At 33.7% G+C, this 26,531-nt stretch overlaps 1 protein-coding gene across 3 annotated transcripts in view; it reads right to left on the bottom strand.

The window, feature by feature from the left end:
• LOC129270282 (centrosomal protein 43-like) overlaps nt 1-26,171 on the bottom strand; it is a 31,295-nt gene extending 5,124 nt beyond the window's left edge. For 2 of the 3 annotated variants that reach the window (XR_010294834.1, XM_064105480.1), the window contains exons 1-11: nt 25,968-26,171; nt 21,248-21,356; nt 20,489-20,577; nt 19,465-19,620; nt 15,747-15,803; nt 14,727-14,797; nt 13,367-13,428; nt 11,160-11,272; nt 10,623-10,786; nt 9,633-9,775; nt 8,697-8,844 (exon numbers count right to left, since the gene is read on the bottom strand). Coding sequence is in view for 2 of the 3 variants with exons in the window: in XM_064105480.1 (XP_063961550.1) it covers nt 8,697-8,844; nt 9,633-9,775; nt 10,623-10,786; nt 11,160-11,272; nt 13,367-13,428; nt 14,727-14,797; nt 15,747-15,803; nt 19,465-19,620; nt 20,489-20,577; nt 21,248-21,356; nt 25,968-26,048 (1,193 nt within the window). In the remaining variant the exon portion in view is untranslated. Of the gene's footprint in view, nt 1-8,696; nt 8,845-9,632; nt 9,776-10,622; nt 10,787-11,159; nt 11,273-13,366; nt 13,429-14,726; nt 14,798-15,746; nt 15,804-18,520; nt 18,545-19,464; nt 19,621-20,488; nt 20,578-21,247; nt 21,357-25,967 lie in introns of all 3 variants that reach the window. The other variant, XM_064105479.1, reaches the window with a different exon arrangement.
• Between the last annotated feature and the right edge of the window lie 360 nt (nt 26,172-26,531).

Genomic DNA, 26,531 nt, shown 5'->3' with positions numbered 1-26,531 from the left:
TCTCGCGATGCATGTCGATCGCCCGAGTGAGAGATATTTGCTATATACAGTAGGGTCATTCTCAGAAAAATGCTACAATTGATGGGGGGAAAAATCGTAAAAATGAAATCTACAAAATGGGTTGAAAAATACAGATTGTGAAAGTACCATGTATGAGAAAGTGGCAACAGAAAAGGGGCATGTCGCTGTTGCGTCAATTTGAAGTACTGACCGGATTAACTCAAGCACTGTATATCAACGTTACGGAGGTTAATCGTTAGCATTGTTCTCTTATGTTACTCAATTAAATCACCTTTGAAATGATTGAAATAGAAATGCACACCATTAAGTTTCAGTGTGGTATCAACAATTTTATTTACTGAAGCAAAAATGTTTGCAAGATAGAAAAAATATTCAATATTCTTTTTCAGAAGCAGGATTTTACCAAATAACATTTAACAAAAAGAACCATAAAAATCATTGCACATCTTTCGTTCAGTTTAATGTTCATAATTTGAATGAGGCAACCTTAAAATAACTTCCATCCATAACCTGAGATCCTAAGCAATGCATGACCAATGCTGGGAATCAAAAGATAGTTTACCATTAAATCCTCTTGATGGCATTTAACCATGTCAACCTTCGTTACGGAAGTTAAAATCAAGTTACAAATTGCACTACTTATTATGTTACCTTAGGAACATCCATATTAAGGTATTGGTATAACATTTTTTTTAAAATTTATTGAAGATGAATGTGGAACGCATTGCTTAATTTTCCCACCCCGCCCCCAAATAAAAAATGTTAAAAACAGAACAGGAAACGGACAACTGTCATTTTTGTTGTCGTTCTTGTTCACAGTTGGAATGAGAAAACCGAATAACCGGGCCACAGAATTGCAGTTCATCTTAAAAGTTTCTGGCACTAAGTAATCCTAAGCAAGATCCTAAGCAATGCATGACCAATTCTGGGAATCCCAAGATACTTTACCATTAAATCCTCTTGATGGCATTTAACCATGTCAACCTTCGTTACGGAAGTTAAAATCAAGTTACAAATTGCACTACTTATTATGTTACCTTAGGAAAATCCATATTTAGGTATTCGTATAACCTTTTATTAATAAATAAAGATAAATGTGGAACGCATAGCTTAATTTGCCAACCCCCCCCCCCTAAAAAATGTAAAAAACATAAACAGGAAACGGAAACTGTAATTTTATTGTCGTTCTTGTTCAAAGTTGGAATGAGAAAACCGAATAACCGGGCAACAGAATTACAGTTTATCTTTAAAGTTTCTGGCAATAAACAAAATATAACAATCGCAGTCCCGTTACCAGGATGAGTTCTCTGGGTTACGAGGAATCCCGCCGCCTGCCAATAGCCAAAAAAGATAGAAAAAGAGGGAAAAACATTTAAAAAAGGACATGGGGAAATGAATAATAAAAAAGTAAGGTGAATGAAACAAGAGGCTAAAAATTCACAAATACATAAATTATTAATGGAATCTATATGATCTAATCGCGATTTTTTTTTCATCAGTTTGTTTTATCGAGATACGCAATTACGCATTCTATTCGTGATTTAAAAAAATGATGAATAGCCAAAATGTTTGATTATCGAAATACGTATTTCATTTATAAATTCCAACTAACCGTGAGAGTTTGAAATACCCCTTTCCATGTTTTCATGTATATCGATTATTCAAGCGCTTTTCATGCACGTTAAAGGGGTCATCCAGGCTGAAAAATATTATCTGAACAGATAATAAGCAGACAAACAAAATACTGCAAATATGATCAAAATTGAACAAGGAATAGCGAAGTTATGCCATTTTAAAGATTTGCATTATTTTAGTGAAACAATATAGTCTATACATATCTTCATGAATATTAAAAGAGTTGATTGATGGTGTACATACATGTAATCCCCACTTTTTTTTTTTTGTATTCTATTGCATGAAATTATTTTTTATTCAATTTATATCCTCTTTATTTGAAAGCGTGCTTAAGATGTCTGGTTTTCATATTGGAATGACACATATTTTCAGCTCGCGCTTCGCACTCACTGCGCATCATTTCCTTAGCAAGACACCCATCCTTTTTATGATTACAAAAAGTTAGTAGAATTTCCCGTTTTGGGGACTAAACCTAAAAAAGCGCGCGTTTTACCTTTGCAATAATTGTTTATTGGATATATATCTTGTTCTCAAATTACAACGTCAAAAAATTATTGTTTTCAGATCAACATATAAAAAATTTACAGTCGCATCAATTAAGATACCCATCCTTGTAATTGGTACAAAGAGTGTTTAGAATGTCAAGCTTTCGGTCAGAATACGAAAAACAAATCAGCTAGCACTTTGTACTCGCATTAATAGTTTATTCAGATAACATCCTGATCATTTCTACAAAAAAATGCTAGAATTTCAAGTTTTCAGGTTAGACTATTCACAAGTTTTAGCTCGCGCTTTGCGCTCACATTTTTGATCGGTGATACATTAACCCTCCTCATGAGTCATTGCAAACAGTTTTTCTGTCTCTTTCCTTGTCCATGAAAGCTTAATTGTTTCTCCTTCTTCCCTTTCTCTACACCATTTCTGCCGACTACAGCATTAGACAAAGCCATGTCACCTATTCTGGAACTAGAATCGTGCTATCAATCTTAGCAAAGTACAGCAAAGAAGTGTATTAACTTCCGTAACAGTAATTGTTACGGAAGTTAATGCACTTTATATAGCAAAGGAAATTAGAAATCTTAAGTTCTAAAGAAGATGCCAATATTCAAAATTTGTAGTATGTATTATTCAAAATTCTAAAAACATTAAATATCATATATAATTCTCGGGAAATTGTTTTCGCTGGCAATTTTCCCTCTTTTCAAAGTGATGTTAAAAATAAGGTGTGTAATAATAATTTGACAAGGATGAATAGCTATCATTTTTATGGGTAAGTAGGTGGACGGTACCTTATATGATTTATATCTGTATGATCCGGAGTGATTCAGTATAGCACAAATTTGTAGCATATTCAAGAAAAAATGTTACGGAAGTTAATGCGTTACGGATGTTAATGTCTTTATGCTTTATGGTCCAACGTGGTCCTTATTTAGCAGTCATACCTTTGAAAATTGTATTTATTATGAAAGGTGTCTCTTATCCTATAAGATACTGAATCCTTAACAGAACTGCCAAAGTGCACATTTTCTTAAGGTGCGTTACGGATGTTAAAGCTGTTTAGTCATACATTTTATTTTTTAAGAATAGTCCTTTATTTCCGTGTAATACAGGAAACACATATGATAATTCCCTATCAATTATTTATTAATGAATATCACTCTACTTGTAGACACATTATCATATAATATCATTCAGTTTGAATGGGAAAAAAAACTTGTGGCAGTATTCGTTACGGAGGTTAAAATGAATTTGGGACAAAGTTAAAAGTGAAATTAATCACAAAGGGATCATCAAATACTAGGATAAGCGCAGTATGTCGGACGTTTACACCAAGCTGCCCTAACCAGACATTAATGTAGGTAAGAAATACAGACTACTTAGGAAAGAGAATGATAGTAAAATCTAAAACTGACCCGAGACAGCGTCGATTCTAACAAAAAGCAAAAATAAAAGGCTTTTGTAATAAAATTAGAGCTTTATTAGTCACTGGTCGTATATGCTTTGTGGAGCTAGTCTATTATTGTAATTTTCTTGATAATATTTTTGTAGAAAATGTTCAGGGTTGTGAAGCTAGTGGCCATAAGATAGTCGAGACACGTTTTTTGTGAATTGTAACATTTTTTTTAGAATGACCCAGTACATAATTTATAAACGCGCGCGCTGAACAACGAATGTACACGCGCTACCCTCTTCAAACCATATAGAGATGCTCCAAACCATCACGTGTCCCTACCGGTCACCGCCTGCCATCCCCACGGGGAGCATCGGTGTGGACTGTGCTGGGCATCGCACTAACTCCAGCTTGCCATGTGCGAACGTATTTGGTACGTCGCAAGAGCAAGGCCAGGGGAGCCGCATGTGTACATACACTGTAAGCCAAACTGGATATGTTTTGTGATTTATCATCTGACTTTTCCATCGAATTTGATAATGTTTGCAAGAATATATAAATGACCAGATTCTTTGGATTATGATTCTCTGCCACTGCACTGGATATGATTAAGCAGCCAAGATGAGTACCTAAGTGATAGAGAAAACGGACGATATCAAGGTTTTGGAAGTGAACGTTAAGAACAAATGGAACTGATCATGGATGGAGGATAAAGATAACAATGGAGATTTTATGTCGGAATATATTCGCAAGATGAACCAACATGGTGTTGCTTTGTGTATTTGGTGCAAAAAACAACAGAAGTATGCTTCAATCGGCAAAAAGAGTTTTCATGACCATGCCGCGAAAAAAATTCATCAGAAAAGCAAGCGTGCTAGGAGCAACACACAACAACTACCATCATTTTTTCAAACCTTGACTTCAAAGTCATCGATCACAACAAGGTAAGAAGCCACTTGGAAAAACCACACACTCAAACAAACAATTTCTGCTGCTTTTACAGCGGATTTAATCGTCTCTTTCTTTTCAAGCAACTTTTACTTTATTGCTTGCTGCTTGGTTTAAAATCATTTAAGATGTATTTTGAAATATGTTGCCCATTATTTAAAAAGCTGCAGATAAAACAGAATTTTGCTAGGATCAGGTTCAGGATGTGTAGACCCTACGGCGACACTGGTGTGGTGGACCGATTGGTATAGATTAGTCTAGATGCATTTAGCAGTGGGTTAAAAAGTGATAATGCCAATGATTGTTGTAGACTATGTACACATACATGTAGGCATAGGTCTACATGTACTTGGGTTTTTTTGTAAATTAATCTCACATCTTTTTCTCTATTTCTAATTCTTGAAACTTTTAAAGTGCATCAACTAGTGCCAGTACTAGCCGTTCAGATCCAAATAAGTTCAAATTGCCCTATGGTGCCCCCTTGATTATCAAAAGCACTGCAGCTGCTTCAGTGTAAGTTCACCTATTGAAATATGCATGCAAGTTGAGAGTTATTTTAACGTGACCAACTGCAACCTAACTTCTCAACATTTTTATTTTTGCAAGTTGTACGAAATCCAGTTTTAATTACTTGTTGATTACATAATGTGTTCAGATTGTTATTAATAAGAGTTAAATACATGATTCATTAACATTATAGAATTAATTACATGATCAGTTCATTGTTATAACAGTAAATTTCATGATGTGTTCATATTCAGATTTAATTTCATGATGCGTTCACATTGTTATTAGAGTTCATTACATGATCAGTTCATTGTTATTACAGTTAATTTCATGATGCGTTCATATTATTAGAGTTAATTGCATGATGCATTCACATTGTTATTAGAGTTCATTAAGTGATCAGTTCATTCTTATTACAATTAAATTACATAATCCGATCACATTGTTATTAGAGTTCATTACTTGATCAGTTTACATAGTTGTTGAATGCATGATCAGTTCACATTGATTCTATCAAAGGTTGTTATTATAGAATTTTTTTTTTACTTTGGTGTTAGTTTTTTTTTGTATGATTGTGTTCTATAGTAAGATGGTACCTAATCTTGTTACAATTTTTCTGTTAGCTTTGCTATTATTTTTGAAAGATTGTTATATTATACAATGATAGCTTTGTAACTTAAAAATGTTCACACAGTTATTGCATCATTTTACTCTTATTTGCTTTTGTCTGTGTTATTTTTAAACTTTTTGAATTCCATTCATTTGATTTTGGCTATGGAATAAATTATTGATCTTTAGTGGAGTATTTGTTGATTTTATACTGCACTCTTTGGCAAATAGTTTAATCAGTTTTTGATTTATTCTTTTATGTTTGAATTTTTACATTTTATGTACATGTATCAATTACTAAATTCGAAATTAATTACACATGGGCATTATAGCACTATTCATAACTTTTAAGTTTAATTGACTAAAATGATAAAATAATTGTTCTGTTTTCTTTTTTGATTGTCAGTCTTGATTAATCATAGTTATTGCTGGTATATCAGATATCCATCAAATAACTTTATAATGTTAACATAAGTATAGAGGCTATCTTACATTGTGAATATATGTTTTAATAAACTGAAAAACCATTCAGTCTTTGTTATCACTTACATACATGTATCTTGCCTTCTCATAACTAATGTGAAAACATAAATGATGCGAAGTACCTAAACTAAAAATAGATGTACTGTTTCCTTTTTAATGTATTTCTTGTAGTGCAGAAGCCCCAAACCAGCTATTCACATTGTAGACCGCCAGGCATATGGTGAAGCCAGGACTTTAGCATTTGCTGCAGAGCATAACATTGCTCTCTCAAAGGTGCCAGATATTATTGAGTATTCGAAGGAAATGTCTAAAGATCCGACACTTTAGACAAGATTAATATGGGGGCAGGGCGCACTTCAGCCAGTTACAAATTGACCCATGGACTTGGTTATGTTGCTATAAGACTAGTCCTCGACATGCAACTGTACCCATTTTCTTTGAACGTCGATGAAAGCTTCAGCAACAACAACCAAAAAGTGTTCAGCATTATGGTAGCTTATTTCTCTCCTGAGAAAGGGGAGACAGTTGTTCATCATTATAATTAAATCAGTTTGACAACTGTCAATGCCAAGATCCTGAAAGAAACCCTCATGTCAGTGCTCAAGTCTGACAATATACCTCTACACAATCTTGTATCAATACTTTGTGATTCAACTAACTACATGTACATGCGTGGGAAGAAGGGTGGCTTTGAAACTCTTGTTCTTAATGAAGCAAGCCACCTACATGTACTTGACATTGATGGTGATACATGCCATCATATTCATAACACCAGTAAATTATTTTGTAAATATTTTTATAGTATCATTGAAGGTCTCACTGATGACTGGCATACAGATGCCAAAATTTTTTGACAGACTTGAGGGAGTACCTGAGGGAAATACATGAAATTTTGGAGGTTCCATTTCACATGCCAAAGAAAAGGGTTCCTCATAGGTGGCTTTCAGTGCATGATGTTCTGGATGGGGAGATGATAGACCCACTCACTGTCTTATATTGGGCATGGCTTCCAAAAAATGACAAATCACTGTACCAGAACATTCTGAATGATATACATGTACTAGAAAGACTGTCTCAGAAGAATCTGAAGAGAATTGCAGCAATTGTCCAGGCCTGCAGAGACAAGACCCTTACTGAACAAGGGAAAGCAAGGAAGCATCCTGTCCATGATAACATCTCCAATTGTAGAGCAGAATTTCTTGGTCATGAACAATCTCATTGATGCCAACTCAAACCGTATGCATATTGAGACATTTAGTGCACTTCAAACAGTCGAATATCATATCAGATCCAATAGCACAACAAGCCTCAAGATGTTCCAACAGAGATGATTACATGTACTCACCAGCTGACCGTGGTATCTGTTTTCACATCAAAACAGCTTCCACAAGGAAGAAGAAATCAGACCAGGAAAGGCAGAGGCTAAGAAAATTCAACAGAAGTCAGAAGAAAGTGTAAAATGAACAAAAAACCCCAGTGCACATGGAAGCAAAGCAGCTCAAATCATGTATTATTAAAAAGAGAAAGGCTGTAAATGTACCAAGTACAACTACAGAGCAAAGAGCAACAACCTCAACAGGAGGAAAAACAAATGCAAGTTCTATCCAAGCAAGAAAGAGGAAGGCCATAGAAACCATCCATGCACAAGGCAAGAAGAAAAAAGTAAAACTGACATAAGGTAAATCCCTACTTGTATTTTTTTGTAATGAGGGGACCCTTTCAAATTGATGTGTCTTTTCTGCAGCAAAGGGACTCTCATTTTGTGTATTTTCTCCTGTAAAAACACTTTCTTGGGGGGGACACCATTTTTTGAGCAATTGTTCACTTGATAGGGTCTTCAGAATAATCTGCAGTAAATTTACTTTCAATGGAACTAGCAAGCATTGTTGCACATGCACTATAGAGTATTCATATTCATTCTCTTTATCGTTTGATTATTCTGTGTTTATTTTTATTCCATTGTATATTCTGAGGCATTTTGATTGAAAGATACACTTAACTCTCACTGAATATAAACTAAACATCATGGTACAAGCAGAATTAGAGATTGTACTCACTACTATTTATCATTTCAGGGGAGAGCATGTGATTTTGAAGTATTAGGCCTTACTGCTCATTTTACCAAGAAAACCACCAATCAATTGTCAATGTGGGTTTCTTGTTAAATTGAAGAAACTGTTTTGCAGCATGTAATAGGGGGTCATGCCCCAATTCACTGTTCTTGGACACTGTCTCTGCCCACGATAAGTTTCAGGGTTTTTGGAGGACACCTAGTGGCATCCCTGCAAGCAATATTATGCAATTAACAATTAACAGCAATTAAAAAATCATTAACAAATTGAACACATCTATCATCAAAGCTACACAAGTATGCTTATTAAAATCCGTCCAAATACGTTGAATCATGAAATTGTAAAATCAGTGTCCATATTAGAGGTAATAGACTGCCAAGTACAAGTAAGTTCACATCATTCAAATATTTCAAAATTTGTCAACTGATACTTTTAGCTTGTAGACACTTTGACCAGTGAGTATGAAATGGACAAGTTATCTTTCAAAGATTGTGTTTTAATGCATCTTGCATTCATTCATTCATTCTTACCTTTGGAAGTCATCTTCATAACTGGCTTCACTCCTACCACCAGACTTGAAAGAAGAATCACTTTTCTGTGATGAATCAAAACCTAGCTTAGAAATCTTATTATCTATCTCATCCAGATCATCCCAGTCAGGTTTACCAGATCCTGTAACTATAATCAATAAAAATAGAATAATATTCATTAGGTCTTCACCAAAAATAATTTAGTCATTTTCAAAGATAAAATTTTGTTATGGTTGTGAATATGATTTTATATTTTTCAAAATAAGAACCAAAGGAAGAAGTTAACATTTGGTATCATCAGCTCTTATTAGCACATCACCAGTGTTGTGCATGTGCAGAGTTAAAGTGAATTTAATATTTAAATATCATACCTTTCAGAATTTACATTTGCTTCAATGAAATTCAAGTGTTATGCTTCAAATTTTCTCTAATTATCAAAATTATGTGATGTTTGGGTGGACCAGGGGAGTGGTTCGTCAGCATTTGTCATCTGATATAATGTCAGGGGACTATTTTATGACAGTTGTTAGACTCAATTGATAAGTCATTTATGGCAGATACCATAGTAACATACACTGGGGCTTCTCATCCAATTAAAAACCTAGGAAAGTTACCATATGTCACAGCCGTTCAGACAAATGTTGATGAAATGCCAACAACCATTCTTGGTTTATTTAGCTGTGAAAACAGGTATTTGATTGTTACTACAAAGGTAACTGTCAGAGCTAGCATATTTCATGAAAAGGTCCCCTGAAGAGCTTTGTCAGTGATTTTCACTAGCAACTGTTATAAGCTATGGAAAATACTTGCATCTGATTGGCTGAGACCAAACTAGTCAGTAAAAATCACCGACATAACTCTTCATGAAACAATCCCCCAGTTACCTATGATGAGTTGTTGGATGAACAGACAAACTGAAAAATATATATGACATACCCTTTGCTCCGCCTCCAATATTGAGAGGTGGGAGTGATCCCAGGCTGCCCCCGCCCCCAAGGGGAGGGGCATTACTGAGTGAGCTAAGAGAGCTTGCTTTGGTAGGGCTCATTGGAGGAGAGTTCAATGCTTGTTTCTGATTCCTGTATACAATAAAAATACACAGTCTTAATTAACAATTCAGTTGTTATTTTATTGTTGGAAAAAAAATTCCACAAAGTTTTACCAAATTGTAATAGTTGGCAAAAAGGTGTGATAATTAACTTTTATGTTTTATTGTTTTTTTGATATAGAAGAGCCATGGTGTAGTGGTTCTGACTCTCGCCTTGTAAACAGAGGGTCGTGTGTTCGAATCCCACCGCGGTCTAGCATCCTTTGGCAAAGTGTTAATCTACACTCTGCCCCTTTCGACCCAGGTGCTAAATGGGCACCCAGTAGGATGCGAAAGTTCTTGTATGTTTGAATTTGCCAGCGCCATAATGAGGCTGCGATGAATGCAAGGAATGCTCCCCAGGGAGTGGAAATTGTGCACTTTTCGTGTGGGATTGAAATGAATCCAATGATCAGGGTAATAATATGCTGTAAAGCCCTTTGAGCCATTCTGGTAAAAGTACTTTATAAAAACTGGCTGTTATTATTATTATTATTGATGAAATTCATAGACAGCATAATTATATTGATCATGAAAAAGTCAACATGAAATTAATTGAATTTGAGGAGCAAAGATAAAATTAACGACATATTTCAGAAATTTGTCTGGAAACACGGGCCTCATTGGATTTATATATAAAATCAAGTTTGTTGGTTTTTTTGTTGGTTTTAAAGTAATTGTAGGTCTGACATACACTTACATAATTTTGCATAACTTCAAAACTGTATTATGTATCACAAATTTTGTCAAAAGAAATGAGTAAAAGTGGACTTAATTTAACCCATCATCAGACTTTCTTTGCTTGTTGTTAGAATTGTTATATTGTCACACTTTGTTACCTGTTTCCAAAAGCACTTCCATTGATAGGTAAAGGGTCATCAAAGAATGCATCATTGTCCTCAATGTGACCATCTAGCTTTGTTGATTGACGCTCAATGTTTCCAAGTATATTATCATCTTGCCTTCTCAAGCTGTCATCTGTTTTCTTCTGTTGCCCTTGTAACTGTGTATTGTATTGTCAAATAATACAAGGAAGGGAGAAAATGCAAAAAAGGGCTAATTACATTGATTGTTTTGTGATTGCAAGCAGGAAAAAATTATGCTTCTGCAACTGGAAAATCTTAACTTTATGAGCATTCTTATTCATTCCATTGTGACTTATGTGATAGTGACTCACCTACCCAACTTTCTAAAGTAAGATTGATTTTGCAGACCTATATTTCTTTCTTATTCTATCAAGGTATTTACCATAAGCCTACACATTGGTAAATATATTCCATTTCATTTCATTTTATATATTTTCATTTCCAGCAATTACATCTTAGATAATTATCACATTATTCAAGCAATTGCAATCTGCACAGATAAAGACATACCTTGAGTTTCCGAGGTGACGTTGGAACCAGATCTTCAATGTCGTGTGATACAACGCTGCGGCAAACAACAAACAATCTCCTATACATGGCAAGAAACTCCTCAAAATCAATAACTGGAAGGCAAAAATAAAATCAAGATTAAGATTAACCTTTAAAGGTCAGTGAATGTGCATTGTGTTTTTGTTCTTTATTGCTGTGAACCCCATTGAGGAAATGAATCCTTTTTTAATACAAACTCATCAAACATTTCACACATCGACACAACAAAATATGTGTTTCATATAAGCTGTTATTTTTGCAAATTACTGAAATTACCATTGGGAGGTGAATTCATAACCTAAAAAATATTGGCAGGCTGGTCAGGCAATGCCTAATTCCCGAATAGCAAAGCAGCTAGCTATAACTTGTGTAGTCAATAACATAGTATTGCAGTGATGCCAGGTAGAAATCTGTGATTATGCCAAGTCTTCACCGTGAAATCATGCTAAATCTGTATAATCTAGTTATCTGTCACAATTATTAAAGGGAAAGTTCACCCTGGCATAAAATTGATTTTGATAAAAAGCAGAAAAGCAAACAAAACCCTTTGGTGATGATTAGACAAAAATTCATCAAAGATAAACAGAGTTCAGGATTTTTAGAGTGTTGGTTTTGTGACATCACATGCGAGCAACTCCCCCATTGGTCAAATAATACAAATTTGATTAAATGCAATTTTGCTGGAAACTGAGAATGATTTTACTTTATTTATGCAGTAATTAAATTATCAGACACATCATTTCATAAATTATATATATTTTCATTAAAAGGAAATCTAATTTATGGAATTGATGTTTTTTCATGACCCTAGCATATTGCATTAAGACATCACAAATTCTTTTTAAACATCAATAACTCTCTTGTTTTTTGACAGATTTTCATAAAAGCTTCACCAATAATTTTTTTTTTTTTTTTTTGGGGGGGGCTTTTATAACAAGTGGAATGCCTCTGGCAGTCTCGCCTGCATTACACGATTTAATATAGCAGCAGTGCTAACTTTGAAAACTACTATAAAATAATCATTCACAAAAACACCATTCATATAATGACATAATACCACGTTCATTGACCATAGATGACATTTGAACGGTGACTTAAGACTTGTCAACTACACCCATGTCCACATTTCATTCAATCTATCCATAAACTTTCAAAGTTATGATGGCAATTCAACAATTACCCCAACATGGCCTACGTTTATTGACCTTAACTGACCTTTGACCTTGGTTTTGTGACCTGAAACTCACAGGGGATGTTCAGTGATACTTGATTACTCTTATATCCCAAGTTTGATGAAATAGATCCATAAACTTCAGAGTTAGGATGGTAATTTAACAAAGACCCCCAACACAGCCAAAGTTCCTTGACCTTAAATGACCATTGACCATGGTCATGTAACCTGAAACTCGCACAGAATATTCAGTGGTACTTGATTAACCTAATGTCCAAGTTTCAGGAACTAGATCCATAAATTTTCAAAGTTATGAAGGTAATTCAACAAATACCCCCAACTTGGCCAAAGTTCATTGTCCCTAAATGACCTTTGACCTTGGTCATGTGACCTGAAACTCAGGAAGGATGTTCACTAATACTTGATTAACCTTATGTCCAAGTTTCATGAACTAGATCCATAAATTGTCAAAGTTATGATAGTAATTCAAAAAATACCCCCAACTTGACCAAAGTTATATTGACCCTAAATGACCTTTGACCTTGGTCATGTGACCTGAAACTGGTGCAGGATGTTCACTAATATGTGATTAACCTTATGCCCAAGTTTCATGAACTAGGTTCATATACTTTTTAAGTTATGATGTCATTTCAAAAACTTAACCTTCGGTTAAGATTTTGAAAATAATTCTCCCAACATGGTCTAAGTTCATTGACCCTAAATGACCTTTGACCTTTTAGTCATGTGACCTGAAACTCGGGCAGGATGTTCAGTAATAATTGATTAACCTTATGTCCAAGTTTCATGAACTAGGTCCATATACTTTCTAAGTTATGATGTCATTTCAAAAACTTAACCTTAGGTTAAGATTTGATGTTGACGCCGCCGCCGCCACCGCCGCCACCGTTGGAAAAGCGGCGCCTATAGTCTCGCTCTGCTATGCAGGCGAGACAAAAACACAGTATTGTAAATGTGAACTTCCTTCTTGAACACTTACCACTGCTAAAGTCCTTGTCCCCTGCATGAAATTCATCTTGAACATATCTTTCTAACATGTTCCTGTAAAATATTTAGAAAAATTTAAAAATCTGATTTAAAAATGAGAAACATTGTATCAAACTACAATAAAATCAAGAAATTCAATCCAAACTCAGCTGGAAAATCAAAGATCAAAATAATATACTTCCACTCTCTCATAGGCAATGAAAATAAAGAAATAAAACAATGCATATATAAGAAAAACGATATTGCATTATAGAATCAGATATTAAAGGGGAATCCAGCCTTGGCCACTAAATGTTGTGTTGGGAAGGAGAAAAATAAATTAAACGGAATGGTGAAAGTTTGAAAGAAATCGGACAAGCAATAAGAAAGTTATAGCTGCTTTGAAATTGAGATCACTAATACTATGTAGATTTCAAATTGGCAACTGGGTAAGTAAATTATGACAAGGGGCAAGGACAACTTTCTAATAGGCCATGTACTTTATTATCAGGGATTTGTGGTTTTCTCTTAAGTACCCAATCCCCTGGGGCAGTAATCTAAATATAACCCTGGTAGTATATTGTTTTATGTCCTCATGAAAGAAAAATATAATTTGAAATAAAACTTTTAGGGAAAAATGACATTTTAGCCATAATATGTATTGGAGTACATGGAAGAGTAGTCCTTGCCTTACATCACTATGACATCCCATATGGGGCCAATTTGAAGTCTCCATGGGTATAGTGATTACCAATATTTACAACTTTTAAAAATTAATAACTTTTTTGTTGTTTGTCCAATATTGTTCAAACTTTCACCTATCAACTTGTCTGATTTTTCTTTTCCTTATAAAAACAAGTTTTTATTTGGGTTGGATTCCCCTTTAAACTTGAAGAGGGATATTAAGGGGGAAAATTAGATGCTCTTCCATATCCTGGTAACATCAAATTACAATATTAAAAATGTTTAACCCTTTAAATTCATATAATCTTATTTCATTTTTATGCATGTTTTATTTTGTAGCTATTAATCAGCAATGTGCATCAATTGCACATGTAGAAATCTCAAACATACTACACATCACTTTAAAACTACAGTAACACCTGAACAAACAGCATTCCTTCAATAAATAAATCAAAGAAATATTGTGAATTGAATTGAATGTATTTATTGTCCTTTGTAGGAAATTCCTTTCACATTGGGATTACAAAGTTACAAATACATATATGCACATATACAGAATGAAATAGACTTACAATACCAATGGAATTACATACAAAATGCCGTATACGTTAATTCCAATCGAATACGTACAATTTCAAATTAATTAATTATTCAGTTTATTAAATATTATAAATATTATTATCATTTACCTATGGAAATTGGGGAACATGTCAACAAATAGACTCCTCAGTTCATCTTTGTCAATAGATCCACTCTTATTCTGCAAAAGATTAGAAACCAAACAAAATAGTAATTTTAAATTTGAATATAAAGGTGAGATTTACACATTTTTAATATTTCATGTACACTGTATGCAGAATAGGTAAGGACAGTGTTCTGTAGTGTTAAGCATGTAAAAGGGAATTATAATGAATTCCATTTCAATACATGTATGGTAAAACCCCAAAATTATGTTCTCAAACACAGATTGTACACACAGCAAAAGAGCAAATTCCGTTAACATTACATTGGCCCCCCAAAATGGATTTAAAGGACAAGTCCACCTCAACAAAAAGTTTATTTGAATAAAAAATCCAACAAGCATAACACTGAAAATTTCATCAAAATCGGTTGTAAAATAAGAAATTTATGACATTTTAAAGTTTCGCTTAATTTTACAAAACAGTTATATGCACATCCAGGTCGGTATGCAAATGAGGAGACTGATGATGTCATCCACTCACTATTTCTTTTGTATTTTATTATATGAAATATTCTTTTTTTCTTCTCATTGTCAAGTTAAACAATGATTAATTCCTCCCTGAACATGTGGAATGAGCAATGTTTAATACTATATGGTTCAGTCAAGCTGGTCCTTATTGTCAAATATGTACAAAATGAAATATCGTATAATTCAAACAATAAAAAACAAAAGAAATAGTGAGTGATGGACATCATCGACTGACTCATTTGTATGTCACAGAGTTGTGCATATCACTGTTTTTTGAAAAATAAGCGAAACTTCGAAATGCCATAACTTTCTTATTTTGCATCCGATTTTGATGAAATTTTCAGCATTATGCTAGTTTGATTTTCCTCTATTTATTCAAATCAACATTTTTGTGGGGTGGACTTGACCTTTAATAACAGGAGATGATGTAATACATCAGGAAACATCCCATGGTACACTCTAAAAAATATTATAAAGAATAATAAATGTGAGTCATTACCACATCATATTTCTCAAACTTCTCCTTGGCATCTGCAATCTGTGCACTGGTAAGATCCTGCAAATAAAAATAATAGATTACACTTTTGTAATTACTTTACACAGGAGTTAGTTGGTACACTGTATATGAATTGAAAGGTCTCTTAAAGGATTTGTAAAGCTCTGCATTTAGTACTGCATGACATTATTACGGACTATGAAGATCAGATTGAGATGACCCAATTTGGGGGATGGGGGTTTCCTTGGGCCAGTTCCATAAAGAGTTTAAAATACTATAAATTTGTCATCACTGTAACTTCTATGGAATCCGTGATCGTGATTGGTTGCTGAGCCCTGTTACCATGGTAGTTACCATTATGGTGAAGTTACAATAATTGTAACTCTTAATGAAACAGGCCCCTGTTACAAAATTTGAATAAATTTCTTGACTATCCCCCTCCTTTACTGTATTTATAACTATTGATATTGTTTTTATGTATGATGGCATACCCATTAGTGCTTACACTTTGTAAATAAAAAAAATGGTGTTATCAATCAATGTTCAATGGAAAATAATGATGTTAATTTGAACATTTATTTAATAATCACAATCTAAATTACACTGAGTGTTATCCTAAAGATTTCTAGAACAAATTGGAAAACCTCCCAATATGCCTCTGGACTGATTCTCTAAAATCAATTATATTACAGAAAAAAGTCTGCATTAATTATTTAGAAACAAAAATAATTAGCAAATCTCAAACTGATACTGGCTGAACTTGGAATGAGTAAATGTACATACATACATGGAAGAGAATGCTTTAATATGAATGAGCAATAATCAATTTTCATGCAAACATGTACATGCTTACAAACAATCATCTTCAAGCAGTTATTACATTGGTTGATTCCAAGTTTGGTCTTACTAGTGATGGTGTTGGAAGCACATTAAGATTGTGTTCCCAAGCTCCAACAATCAATCCATATTCCAAATCACTATTATTTGTTTGGCGCCACTTGTGACTGGGAGGCAAAAAGTGAACTGATATATAACTGTTTGGGGGAGTGAAGGTGGACCACTATACCAGGGTTTCCCCCTACTCTCATTCAAATACTGTAGTCAATACATGTGCAAATGTGGTGACTCTCCTCTACATGGGGCCTCAATTTATATTCGAGGGACAATAGCTCAACACTAAAGTGAGTGTCATCTAAGGTCCAGTTTCATATAAAATTTGGTGTTATGCTGGCATAAATATTAATCTAACACCAACACCATGTAAAGGTCAACACCAAACTTGAAATCACCCATTTTTATTGCTTGTACCTGCGATCTTAAACATCTCACAAACACACCAATGTCACTGTATCTGAATTCTTCTAGTAAAAGTCTAAAATATGGCACACTTTGTTTTTAAATATTGTGGAATGAAAGCATCCATGTGAAAAATAATTTAATAATGAAAACAAAAAATGAAATTATCAAATGGTAAAATAGGAGACTGTGACAGTTGATCCTACATGATCATAAAAATTAGACTTTAAAAAATCATTACAAAAACTCAATAAGAGTCCACCCTGATTGAGTTTCAATTTAAAAAAAAAAGAAAGACAAGAATATCAATGAATGAAACTCCATCAAAGAGTAGAGCAACAAATGTTTTTGAAAGTTGTAATGTAACATCATGTTGTTAGCCAATATCATGATATATTGTAAATTTCATAAATTGGTATTTTGACATGAATATGTTTCATTATGGGGTGAATATGTTTGTACAAGTGTGACGAGGAGAAGGCCTTTTGAACTAATGCTGGAAGCCTTAAGGGGGAGAGGAAAACAATGCAAACAAGCAAACTTAATTCACTATATTATCTCCATCATTATGCAGGCCTTGAAATAGCCTCAGGCAACTACAACATGTATGGCCTCCTGGACCCCTTACTAATGGTTGCTATGATTTATTACTTTTCAACAAAGCTATTGAGGGACCAATGAAAAAAGGTGCCCTGTTCATTGGCCACGGTGTCCTTTTTCCAAAATGTGATTTTGAATGATTCATAACATGCCACTTCTGCAATCTGGCTTATTTGAAAAAAAAGTGCCCCTCACCAAGGTGGCATAGTCCCTCTTAGATCCTATTTCAAGGCCTGCAGTACCTTTACCATTTACAGTGCTAACAAATAAAAAAACCATACTGCCTATTCAAGCAAAATATGCATTTCACTGAATACACCATGCAAAAAACAATATCATGCTTTCAATTATACCACAATAACGCTGTAGCTAGTGAACAAAATGCCAGAACAAGGTGAAAACAAGTAGTATTTAAAATGCGTTTTCATTCTTCTTCAGGTAGAATATTGTTTACTCCACAGATACTCAAATGTTTTCATTGAATACAAATTCAGAAATGTTTGGGGAAAACATTCATGTGTCATCCTATGTTCACGTATGCATTCCTGTGAACTCATGCATTTGACTGACAGCAAAATAGATTTTCATCATTTCCCTTCACTTTTGTGATATCAAAATCTGACACTGACAGCAAACTGCAATTCCAAGGTGCATTCATTAATCATTATTTCCCAATTTACTCTGAGGCAGTTTCTTTGGATCTTTCTAAATTTTATCTCCGAACCACAACTGATCTTTACTATAAATATCAAACATCTGAAAGCAATAACAACAAAGAAGCTTCAATAATAATGAACATTCAAAAGCACTTCATGCATTTCAAAGCACAGGGGCAGACCGATGTTCAATGATGAAGATACATGTATGACAGTAACAAATACCTTTGGAATTGCAACAGTTTCCTCCTGCAATTAAGAAGGAATCAATATATCACTGATAAGATTGGTTAAATACAAGAGGAGACAATGACTCGCTTGCAAACTGATTTTACTTGGAACAACATTAGGACTGAGTCATGTCTGAAATTCTGATGGCATTTTACTTGCCAGAAATGGGTATTTGGTAAATATGTTCAAACTTATAAAAAAGGTTTTGAACGAAATAGATTTCTAAACCATTATCAACGAAAATCAATGAAAAGGTGAACAGATCATCATCTGAAATAAAGTGTTAAGTGTTTTGAAAGTAGCAAAAAAATATTTTCAACATTTCAGAAACCATTAAGCTTTCATTAATATTCACTAGTTAGACTAAACTAGATGTAGAAAAACTCAGTCAAAATATGGCAATTTTGTATCATTCTGGGATGTATAAATCGGGTTTGAGAAAGCACTTCTTACCAATCTGCATGGTTTCTATCCACTTTAAGTCCATTTGGTCCACTAGCAGATAATCTAATTCTCCAATCATCTCACACCATCATGGCTAAACCAAATTAGCTTTAATTACAACCTGGTCCAGTCGCTAATTTGTCTCATACATGTACTCACTTGGTCTGCTATAGAGCCCAATTAATGCCTAGAAGATCTAATTTTTAATTTATCTATTAATGCACTTTATCAAATGAAAATTTGTCTCATATTAGCACTTCATACAATCATATACACTATGTGGTGTTAGACCATTAACAAATATAGATGACAAAGGCATAGTTTAACTGGAAATATGATAAAATGGGCTAAATGGCAACTTGACTAAACAATTAATAGACAACCTGGTTGTAGACGAACTATGATTAGACTACGTGGGATGAGACCAAACAGAAAATAGTCAAAGTGGGTATAGACCTAGAGGAAGTTTACTACATGAACAGGGTAAAACTTACATCAATGGCAGTACTTGAGCGAGGTCTACCATTTGGTTCTCCTGTGTCTTTACTTCTCTTCAGGATTTCATGAAGAAGGGGTTTCCCCTTCGTCTTGGCAGTATCAGCAATATTCAGTTCACTTGCTAAGGACTCTCTACCTTCATATGCATCACTCTATTTGAAAAACATGTGAAAGAAAAGTGGGTAAAGAAGTGACTTGCCCATCTCAATCTTGGATCTGCTTAACTCCCCTTATTTACAAGTCAAGAAAAGGAGCCCAAAAGGATAAGTTCAAAATCACGGATTGGATTATCCATTGACAAAAAGTACACTTATACTCAGGAATATGACAATTTTTGGTTGACTTCATTGGAATGTTATCTTGTCCCATTCAAGTCCTGCATGTACACATTGATGTTTATAGTCTTTATGTATCAACTGAAATTCCAGAAATCAGAGTAAGAGAAAAAGGAATATTCCTCATTTTCTTTATATTTTCCAACTTAATGAAAATACTTTCCATGAAATATGTACATTTAATGAGGATTTCATGGATGAAATGAAGAGAGTGGAATGAGGATGTTCAGAAAACCTTTGCTTTGGGGAAGGCTTTTTTTCTCGCAATTCCTGTTCATTGATCAAAGATATACTTTATTTAACTATTTATTGCAGGGAACCCATACTAACAAGCTTTGCCTTCCAGTGGGTTCCCTTTTTGCATTTCTGTATATTATATATTTTGTGTTTTGCTATACATAACTTTTGTTAAATTTTGGAATGAAAAAGAATAAATGCAATCAATCAATCAATCAAAACAAATTATTCTCACCTAAATATCATCTATTGAAATGTAAATTATGGCAGTTTTACTAAAATTAGAGAGTTTTTACTGGACCTCAAGACCACATCACTACATGAATCTGTGAAGCTGAAACAAATATTCACATTTAATGCTAATTAATACAGCATGCCACATACCACAGACATGTACATAAAAGATCATATAATTCATTACCTGGGCATGATGATTTATTTTACTCACAATATTTGTTTCTGGGTTGAAGACCGCCAAGGTAAAGTCCAAATTAAAGTGTTCTAAAAATTCTTTCACCAGAACAGCCGTTTGATAGCCTATAAATAATAGGAATGAAAACATAACACAAAAGTATGCGAAATGTGTAAAAAGTTCCACATAACCATACACAACAAGTGCATTTATCTTCAACACCTTGAAGCAGCATTCACACAAATTGATATCAAAATAGAATAAGAGAGGTACAGAACATACTCTGCATAGTCTATTAAATTGTAGAAATAAATTATTAAAATCAGAAGACTGGCAAAACTACAAAAGTCCTTTATTACCATACATGTACCTGATATGATATAATGTAATCATCAAAATCAATTTCCAATCTATTTATTTGTTTTATTTCTTTAACCTATTTTGAATACTTTCATTGAAGCTTAGCTTCTGCAACCATAAATGACATGCAACTAATTCTTTCTCAAAAGTAATAACCTATAAATTTAGGCTGAAATCACTATTTGTATCCCAATTCTACAAACACACACACACAAAAAAAACATGTGACAGTATAAAATAATGTGTAACTTGAGAACTGCATGATTTGGCCTGAGAAATTGAGTAAGAGTTGAAAGAAAGAAAGATAATGGAATTTTGTAGTGAAATCAGTCACAATTTGGATTTATCTTGCAAAGCATCAGGGGGAAACAGTGAGGGCCTGGTTTGGGGCAATTAATATCTTAGTGAAACAACTCCCCCCTGCCATGTTCTTACCTTCTTTTGTTGACAGATACTTCTTGAGCTCTTCATTTACAAATGGTGAATTCTTCTTGCCAGCATCTTGCTCTTCAAGGGAAAGAAAAACATTTGCCCGTAGCTCAGCCTATATACAAATGACAAAGATTCAATTAGAGTACTTGTATACAGTCGCATGTTGTAAACAAGGTCGTCTTATTTTTGTTTTAATCATTTTATTAATCTTTATACATGAAATACCCTAACACAAATTATATTTGATGCAAAAAAAATGTTGTTCATTTTATTGATAAAGCTTACATGTAATCAATCGCTTATTAATATGCACGTCTAAGGAGATTTTCAAATGCCTTAATCCTTCATAAAAGGGAATCAACATTTACCGGAGGGTATTCCATTTGATTAAAAAAATACAAATTTACATTCAAATTTACAAGATTTACATTTACAAACAATACAAATTATACAAACACAAAAAAGGGCATTGATTTCACATACATGTATGAAGAAAAATAATCAAATGAAATTGGGTCACTGCAAAATATCAAAAAGACTTGAACTTGTCTTGCCTTATCTAATCCAACTCAAACAAAAATTCAGTTTAAGCAGGAAAAATGAAAAATCAGACAAGAAAAGCAATAATAAAGTTATGAATTTTAAAAAGCTGTAAAATTGGTTACGGTAATATCGATGGAGACTTCACATTGGTGATGTCATAATAATGTTAAGTAAGAAAAGTACTAATCTTCCATTTACTTCAATACATAAAATTGCTAACATGTCATTTCTTTCATAAGTTTTACTTCAAATAATTATTTTTTCATGAGGACATTTAACAATATGCTACATTGGTTTTATTGTTATTACTGCCCCAAGAAAATAGGTAGGCCCACTTAGGAGAAAACAAATCCCTTATAATTAAAGGACAAGTCCACCCCAACAAAAAGTTGATTTGAAGAAAAGAGAAAAATCCAACAAGCATAACACAGAAAATTTAATCAAAATCGGATGTAAAGTAAGAGAGTTGTGACATTTTTAAGTTTTGCTTAATTAAAAAAAACACTTATATGATCCTGTTCGGTATGCAAATGAGGGAACTGATCACATCACTCGCTCACTATTTCTTTTGTATTTTATTAATATCATAATATGAAATATTCTAATTTTCTCATTTTCCTATAAAACAAATGTTTATTCCTTCCTGAACATGGTGTATTATCACTTGTATAACATTTTATGGTTCAGTTAAAGGAGAATGAAACTCTTGGAGCAAGTTAGCTTTTGTGAAAGCAGAAAAATCAAAGAACAAGATCAACAAAAGTTTGAGTAAAATAGGACTAGCAATAGAAGAGTTATGAGCATTTGAATGTCGAGATCATTAATGCTGTGGAGATCCTCCCATTGGCAATGCAACCAAGATCTATGATATCAGAGATGAACAACTCTCCCCTTGTGGACACTGAAAATATACCCCAAAACATCTCTTTTTGCTCATTCTAATCATATGACAAACGATTCATCAATAATATAATGTTGTGAAACCTCTGTACTTGTCCTCTCATAAAGAGAACACCTCACCTTGTGATAGATTCTATAAAAGTGAGAATATAAGTGAAATAAGTACTAAAGCAATGAGGGAGTTGTACGTGTGTGACATCACAGATCTTGGTCGCATTGCCAATGGGAGGATCTACATGGCATTAGTGATCTCAATATTCAAATGCTCATAACTTTCTTATTATTCGTTCAATCTTCCTCAAACTTTCAACAATATGTTTCTTTGATTTTTCTCTTTGATATGGATTCAGCTGGTTTCAAGGGTTTCATTCTCCTTGAAGTTGGTCCTTAAGTTAAAGTCAAATTGGTAAAAAATTCAATATTGTATGATTCAAACAATTAAAAAAATAGTGAATGATGGACTTCTCGACTCTCTCATTTGCATGTGATGTCACTGAGTTGTGAATAGAATTAAAACTGTTTTTTGAAAAATAAACGAAATGTCATACCTTTCTTATTTTATATCCAATTTCGATGCGAAAGATCCCATTCTATATAGTCATGAATTGAGTAGGTATGTGACAAAAAAATGAAAATCATCAAATATCAATAAATTTGGTAACATTTGAAAGCTCTTGAAAAGATCTTTCATATAATACCAAGAACTCTAATTTTCATCAAGAACTTATAAAGTTATTCCAGTTTGAGTCGCGCATATTCATCCAAATTTGTGGTCATTGTCTTAATGTAAAGTCAATGTAATACAGAACCGATTTTTGTGACCATTTTGTGAACATTTTGAACCCAAGTCTTCAACAGGCTCTAACTGCTTTGTTTTTTAGCCCTTTGAAGTAATTTAGGTATCAATGGAAAGGTGAAAGAAAGCTCAACTGATGTGTAATCATTTCACTTTGTAATTTTTCTTCTTAATATGTGTAAAATAATTTATTCTAATTAAAGGAATGAAACCCTTGAAACCAGCTGAATCCATATCAAAGAGAAAAATCAAAGAAACATATTGTTGAAAGTTTGAGGAAGATTGAATGAATAATAAGAAAGTTATGAGCATTTGAATATTGAGATCACTAATGCCATGTAGATCCTCCCATTGGCAATGCGACCAAGATCTGTGATGTCACACACGTACAACTCCCTCATTACTTTAGTACTTATTTCACTTATATTCTCACTTTTATAGAGTCTATCACAAAGTGAGGTGTTCTCTTTATGAGAGGAAAAGTACAGAGGTTTCACAACATTATATAATTGATGAATCGTTTGTCATATGATAAGAATGAGCAAAAAGAGATGTTTTGGGGTATATTTTCAGTGTCCAAAAGGGGAGAGTTGTTCATCTGTGACATCGTAGATCTTGGTCGCATTGCCAATCGGAGGATCTCCATAGCATTAGTGATCTCGACATTCAAATGCTCATAACTCTTCTATTGCTAGTCCTATTTTACTCAAGCTTTTGTTGATCTTATTCTTTGATTTTTCTGCTTTCACAAAAGCTAACTTGCTTCAAGAGTTTCATTCTCCTTTAATTCTAATTAATTATGCAAATTACGCAAAATCACAAATACTCGCCTCTTTTTTTGCCAAATGAAGGTGATCATGAATGATAGATAATTTATATAATTTAGTTGGCATCAAAACAGCATCATGTAGATAATTTCCTAAATGAATTTGTTTAAAATATTGTTTTTGTAAAGAAATTTTCTGATTTAAATTACAAGCTCTTTTTCAACTTTAGTATTGTATACATAAATGTATGTACGGAGGTCTTTTTTTACATATGAAAATTATCATTCCTTTTGTACTTTGTATGACCAAATGAAAATACAAGTGTGCTATTTTCTGATGTATTTGATTGTTTCACCGATTCCTTATGTATTCTTTTGTTTCAACAATTTGTTATACATGTATAATATGTAGCTTTTGATGTTAGAGACAATGGACATTTGATTACAATTATTTTAGGAGGGATGAGCAGCTGAGTGTATGTGTACGTAGCATTGTATGCAATTTATTACAAATATCAAGAACGATAAAAATAAAGCTTTAATATATTCTATCGGTTTTCAATGCATTTCTTAGATTTGTATACTGTACATACATTGTATTACAAAGGCCCTGTTTGAGCTATCTTTTTTTAAGAAAAATAAATAAATTCAGATTCTAGAGTGAAATCACTGCACATAAATGTACACAATTTTTTACACAACTTCCATACTATTATGAAACAAAACAAGAAAATTAGCAAGATTTTGTGGAAAAGAACTTAACAATCCAAATTTACCAATCTCCCCATGGACATGATAGATAGACTTGAAAGGCACAAAAGTATTAGTTGAAGCCAAAAGAAAAGGAAAAGAGTGGTCTATTTCTTTCAAAACAAAACAAAAAACAACCAGGAAAAAACAGATATCAAAGCTCTAAAAGATGAATAATTTTTAGATAAAAATTATTATTTCACAAATACTAAAATTTATTACGTCATACGTGATTAGGCCTATAAATAATTAGGGCCTATTAGTATTTTTATACTAATTATTTATAATTACGTGATAAATTTTAACATTTGCGAAGTAATATTTTTTTCTATAAATTATTCATCAGAACGGCATCGCTAGCCGGAAGTACGTCATACGTAAGCGGTTCAAGGGTCGACGCTATTGAAGTTTGCGTTGTTTACATGTGGATCGAGGGGTCTACTCGGTATCAGTTAGGTAAGAAACCTTAATTTTTTCACATTTTTATATTATAATTTTTAAAACCTTCCTACGCATTAGGCGTAGGAAGGTGTAAAAATCAATGAAATTCATAAAATTCAAGTTATTTTTGTTTCAAAAGATGGATTTCCGAGGGAAATCCATCTTATGATCTTTGTTTTGGCCCTTCTCTTCTCACTTCTGCGACTAAGGGAAGAGTGTCAAAACGAAAGTCAAAAAGAAGTATATTTCATTATTTTAAAAGTCATCATCATTGCGTCCTCAAGACTAGAGAGAGTATCAGAGCGAGGAGCGAGGAGCCTACGCCACGGTACACGAACGTCACGGGTAGCGAAGGTGAAGCTTCGCGGGCCCTGCATGCCGCGCCGCAGCCGACTTCCCTGACCCTGGCTCGCTCGGCCCGGCCCTGCAGTGGCATGGCCCGAGGCCGAGCGCGAGACGAGTACCAGTACGTACCGCCACAGGCACAGCTCACAGGGAGTGGCACAGGCCAGGCAAACGAAACTTACCCGAATCTTCCCAAGGACCCCATTATTCTCCAATGTTTGAGCAATGAGGTCTCTTAATTCTGTGTCTTCGTCAGCAGACATGATGGCACTTTGGTAGGGTAAATTGTTCCAAATCGAGTACAAGTCCAAATGAATGTAAGAGCCAAAAAAATAATTGAAGTTATCTTGCAGAGATAGTAGTCGGCAAGGCTAAGTATGGTGTCTACAAAGGGGATTCAGGGGGGAAAAACTATGACTCTCTATGGCGAAAATACTGTAGTCCATTTGACTGGTTGCCAAATAAAAAAAGACCCCCCCCCCCCCGCCTCATACAGTTCAATACAATACAATTCAATTCACAATAATGTGTAAAACGTTGTACGGTCAGTAATTAATTCATGTTTACAAACGGATGACCCAAAAATAAGGTTGTAATTATAGCCGCTATATAAATATACTTTTGTGATGTAATTTGCTACTGCATGTCTGTGAATCTTGAATAGACCATCAGGTTAAGAATAATTCTTAGGAATGACTATTGACTCTAACCAAAATAAGACCCTCACTTAAAGGGAAGTAGGGCCT

The sequence above is a fragment of the Lytechinus pictus genome, chromosome 10 (assembly GCF_037042905.1).
Source record: "Lytechinus pictus isolate F3 Inbred chromosome 10, Lp3.0, whole genome shotgun sequence".
In the NCBI taxonomy this organism is placed as follows: Eukaryota; Metazoa; Echinodermata; class Echinoidea; order Temnopleuroida; family Toxopneustidae; genus Lytechinus; species Lytechinus pictus.
This window is presented reverse-complemented; position numbering and strand designations above follow the sequence as displayed.